General features: G+C 50.6%; 1 protein-coding gene across 1 annotated transcript; it reads right to left on the bottom strand.

Moving 5' to 3' along the window:
* Positions 1 to 579: 579 nt before the first annotated feature.
* LOC103721966 (LEAF RUST 10 DISEASE-RESISTANCE LOCUS RECEPTOR-LIKE PROTEIN KINASE-like 1.5) lies at positions 580 to 3,734 on the bottom strand. Its single transcript, XM_008812361.3, has one exon. The coding sequence runs from the start codon at positions 3,093 to 3,095 to the stop codon at positions 1,236 to 1,238; it is 1,860 nt and encodes a 619-aa protein (XP_008810583.2). The 5' UTR covers positions 3,096 to 3,734; the 3' UTR covers positions 580 to 1,235.
* Between the last annotated feature and the right edge of the window lie 837 nt (positions 3,735 to 4,571).

Below are 4,571 nucleotides of genomic sequence, written 5' to 3'. Positions count from 1 at the left end.
GTGTGACCAGAACAAAATCACAATGGGAGGCTGTATTAAAGAGCCACATCAATTGAGTGAGGTTCCTAAGTTGAAAGCCAGGAGGACCCATAAAGGCCCGCGAGTTCACAAAAAGTCAATGTGTTGGCCTACCAAAAGTTCTGAAGTTCATTAACTAGATGAAATAATAATGTCAGTGGAGGAACAACTTTCCGAGGAGTCAAAAGAGAAGCATGAGGGTGTTGAACAATTGTCAAAGCGCTTTGAAGCAGCAATAGCAGAATGCAACTTTATTGAGAGATAAGTACAAAACAATTGCACCAAACATCTTTGCCTAATAAACAAAGAAGACTGATCTAAAGTTGAAGCACAGTTAGCATCAATTGATCAACTTAGAGTAGTAAAAAGTCCTCTCATAAGCATCAACAAACAATGATGCATACATGCAATATTGCGACGTTAATTGCTTTGCGGCATCCTTTGCATCCCGATACAAAAATGAGCAGAAGGCAGGCAGATGATAGCTTTGCCTGTCAGAACTAAAACAAATATGGGCTTGAAAGCACACAAATACGAAACGAAGAAACGACAAGAGCATTCTTGAAAACAAAAGAAGAAATGCAAGCGTTAAGATTTCATAGAAGTGAACAAAATGGAGATGACTTAAGAATTTCCAATAAAACAAGGATCCATCATCCACGAAGGGAGTGCCAGAGGAAAGATAAGTAACTTACACAATTGCGTAGAGATAAGATGAGTTCTATCACGACAAGCCAAATACAGGGCTCTGATATGATCATTCTCTTGATGCAAACAATGACTTGAAAGATTTTCTCTACCACGTATAACGTGTTTCACCAGCCAGGCCCTCCTTAGGCATCTAACACTCTTCATTCCTTTACTAGCTCAAATCTCCAATCCTCTTCAACCACCAAAGCCTGAGAAGGCGAGTTTACTCGTGAACATGTTTCCATTCCTTTTACTGGCTCATATCTCCAATTCTCTTCGACCAAAGCCCGAGAAAATGTCCTAGATTGCTTCATTTCTCATTTCAGGTGGTTGGTGATCCAAGCGTGGAACCAGAGTTACAGGGTAGACAGTTTACATGCCCCAATAGCTACGCAGCTAATAGAACTCGGAAGTAGAAGGAATTAACGCAACCAACTCTCTCAGGAATCATCCTTCCAAGACCATAACTTTCTGCTTGAAATGAACCCAACATGAATTCATCAGAATCGCATCTTGGTCTCCTCAAATTACGAGCGAGCATCATGCATTCGACTGCGAATTCGCTTCAACTCCTCCACCAGCTCCCTCGCGTCCGGCCGGTCATCCTTATCCCCGGCCACGCACCTGAATGCGAGCTCGGCAACCGCCTCGACAGTCGCCATGGCCTCCTTCCCCTGCCGCAGCAGCACCGGATCGACCACCTGGTGCAGCGCCCCGACCTGGATCTTGGCCACCGCCAGGTCGGCCAGCGTCACCTCCCTCCGGTCCCTCCCCAAGTCCACCGCCTTCATCCCCGTCACCAGCTCCAGCAGCACCACGCCGAAGCTATACACGTCGCTCTTCTCCGTCAGCCGGAACGACCGGTGGTAATCCGGGTCCAAGTACCCCGGCGTGCCCTGTGGCCCCGTGCAGCAAACGTACTCCGACGAACCCGACGACGAATCTTCTGGCAGCGAGAGCAGCCTCGAGAGCCCAAAGTCGCCGACTTTCACCCTCATATCTCTCTCCACGAAGATGTTGGCCGATGTGATGTCCCGGTGGACCACCGGAGGCTTCAGAGAGAAGTGGAGGTACTCCAGGGCGGCGGCGGTCTGGAGGGCGATGTCGACGCGGACGGCCCATGTGAGAGCGGCCCGGCTGTAGGCGCTCCTGGAGCCGTGGAGGTGGTCGGCGACGGTGCCGTTGGGGACGTAGTCGTACACTAGGAGGAGGCCGCGGGGGTCGCAGCAGTAGCCGTGGAGGCGGACGAGGTTGGGGTGGCGGAGCGAGGAGAGGATCAGGATCTCGTTGCAGAAGGACTTGGTGCTCGCCGACGGGTGGTGGCTGTGGAGCCGCTTCACGGCGGCGATCCGGCCGTCGCCAAGCTGGGCGAGGTACACAGCCCCGAACCCGCCGTCCCCGATCTTGCGCCGGGGGTCGAAGCCGCCGGTGGCGGCGTGGAGATGGTCGTAAGTGTACACCGGCGGGTGGAGGTGATGCCGGCGGAGGAAGGCGGTCATCGGGTCACCGGCGGCACCGCAGGGGTCGTCCCGGCGGCGTCGGAGGAAAGCGGCGGCCCAGAGAGAGAGGACGACAACAAGAAGGCAGGTGACGGCGAAAAGGGTGGTGATTAGAATAAGAAGACGGTGGGTGGGGCCGCCGGTGGGCTGGCGGCCAAGATGCTCGGCGGAAGGAAAGCAGAGGAAATCCTTAGAGGAAGACGAATCGTTGAAGCCGCAGACCCCGCCGGTGGCGCGCTGGCACGAAGAGCAGTTGGAGAAGTAGGGGTCGGAGGTGGAGTCCCACTCGACCTCGATGCCGGAGCGCAGGAAGGCGGCGATGGAGGCGTGGACGTCGTGCTGGCAGGGGGCGGCGGCGGCTCGGTGGAGGGTGGCGTGGAAGCAGGAGTTGAGGAGGAGGCGGGGTTTGGAGAGGAGGAGGCGCTGCCACTTGGAGAGGCGGCAGGAGGAGTTCGCCGAGGCAGCGAGGGGGCAGGGGCGGAGGGACAAGAGATGGGAGCAGGTGTCCAGCGAGAGGCGGAAAGGGGAGCCAGAGAGATTAATGGGGGCAGTGGGGAGAGAAGGACAAGCAGAGGAGGAGGAATGGGGGAGGGAGGGAGAGAGGAGGAGGGAGTTGGGTTGGTGGTCGAGGACAAGGAAAGGGGCGGAGTGGATAGAGATGAGGGAATGGGGGGAGGAGCAGTTGATCTGGAAGGAGGGGTGACCGCACCCGGCGGAGGAAGAGAAGGGGAAGGAGGAGGGCGGCGAACGGAACGGAGGGCAGGACGGTTGGGGCGTGCGGCCAGCGTGGGGAGGCGGCGAGCAGGCGCGGTGCGAACCCTCCACGGCCGCGGAGAGCAGAGCAGCAATGGCGAGGAGGAGCGGAAGCGGAAATGGAGGAGGCGGCATTGATTCCGACCGGGGAGAGAGAGAGAGGGAGGTGAGCGGATCCAATGGGGGACGGGGGTGGCGCCAAGGTGGGAAACAGGGACGGGGGAAGGGGGGGAGAGGAGAAGAGAGAGAAGGGGTCACGTGCAGTCACTCGAATCGAGTAATAAATATATCATAATGGCAATAAAAGGGCTCGACGACTCGTCCATTGCCGATGGAGAAGGGAAGGACGTGGGGAAGGGGCACTGGAGGATGATGCCATGATGGTTTTCTTTGCCATTTCTTGGTACTTGGCGTCTTCAAATGCTACAATGACGCTGTCCCTCCGTGCTTTTTCTTGGATATTTCTTGAGATTTCTTGTAGCGTTTTCACGGTCGCTGATGAACAATCTAGAAACAACATTTGGTGGGGCAATTCAGACTGGAATTGACAGCCTATGTTTCGTGGCCTCAGATAATCTTCTACATGATTCAGAAGTTGGGTTCAGCTTTTAAGCTTTTGACGCTGATTTCGTTTTCAGATGAAAAAGGTGGAGAAATTGATTGTAACTAGATTTTTTTTTGTCAAAAAAATAGCAAAAGGTGGGAGTCCATGAAATTCTGGATTGTTATTAGGCTGACGATTGACCATAAACAATTGTCAAATTATGAAACGCATTCAGTTCGATATTTGTGAATACCGGAGCATATTTTATTTTAAGTTAATATTAGAAGCAATTCGAAATCGAATTGTTTAACAATAGGTTTAAATTTTAGTATTTGCAACAAGATTTACATAACTCATCTGATTCTTTGAAAAATAAAGAAATAATATGGTCGACAAAAAATTGAAGAGGAATCAATTGTTTGATTGGAATTTTCCAAAAAAAAATATTTCTATGACTTTATTGTTTTATACAAAAATATTAGAAACATAAAAAGCTATTTTTCGATTAAAAATTAATTTTTTTAAAAAAATATTTTTAAGTGATCAAAATCTACCTACAATTTTTTGAGCATAATAGATATTTGATACAATTTTATAGATACTCAACAAAGCGCAATCCTCTTAATACTCTTTTTAAATGATCAATCAAATAGATCAAAACTATTTTTAAATATTATATTTTTAAATATATCAAAACTATATATATTTCAAACAGTTGGAAGCACCGAACTCCGCTCGAGCCGGTCTCCGTGATAAAGATAAGCACCGGTCAACGACCCGGCATCGTGAGCGTCGGCGTCTCCAGGGCAATGAGCCCGACGTGGACAAGGTACCGCCAGAGGTCGCCCAGTGCTCCCCGGCCCCATGAGCGTGGGAAATAGGAAACTAGCCCATGTGAACAGCGATTTCCACCCGTTCATTTTATTATTCTTACTTTTTGGGAGTTCCCCCCCTTGCAATTCAGATCGCGTATCTATCAAGCAGATTACGAGTTCTATACTTTTTAAATGTCACATGTACCCAGATGGCCTACTTTCGACTATTGGAAGAAGATGCCCTAAGTTAAC

The sequence above is a fragment of the Phoenix dactylifera genome, chromosome 16 (assembly GCF_009389715.1).
Source record: "Phoenix dactylifera cultivar Barhee BC4 chromosome 16, palm_55x_up_171113_PBpolish2nd_filt_p, whole genome shotgun sequence".
NCBI lineage: Eukaryota > Viridiplantae > Streptophyta > Magnoliopsida > Arecales > Arecaceae > Phoenix > Phoenix dactylifera.
The sequence above is the reverse complement of the archived record's forward strand: the minus strand, read 5'-3'. Positions and strand labels throughout refer to the sequence as shown.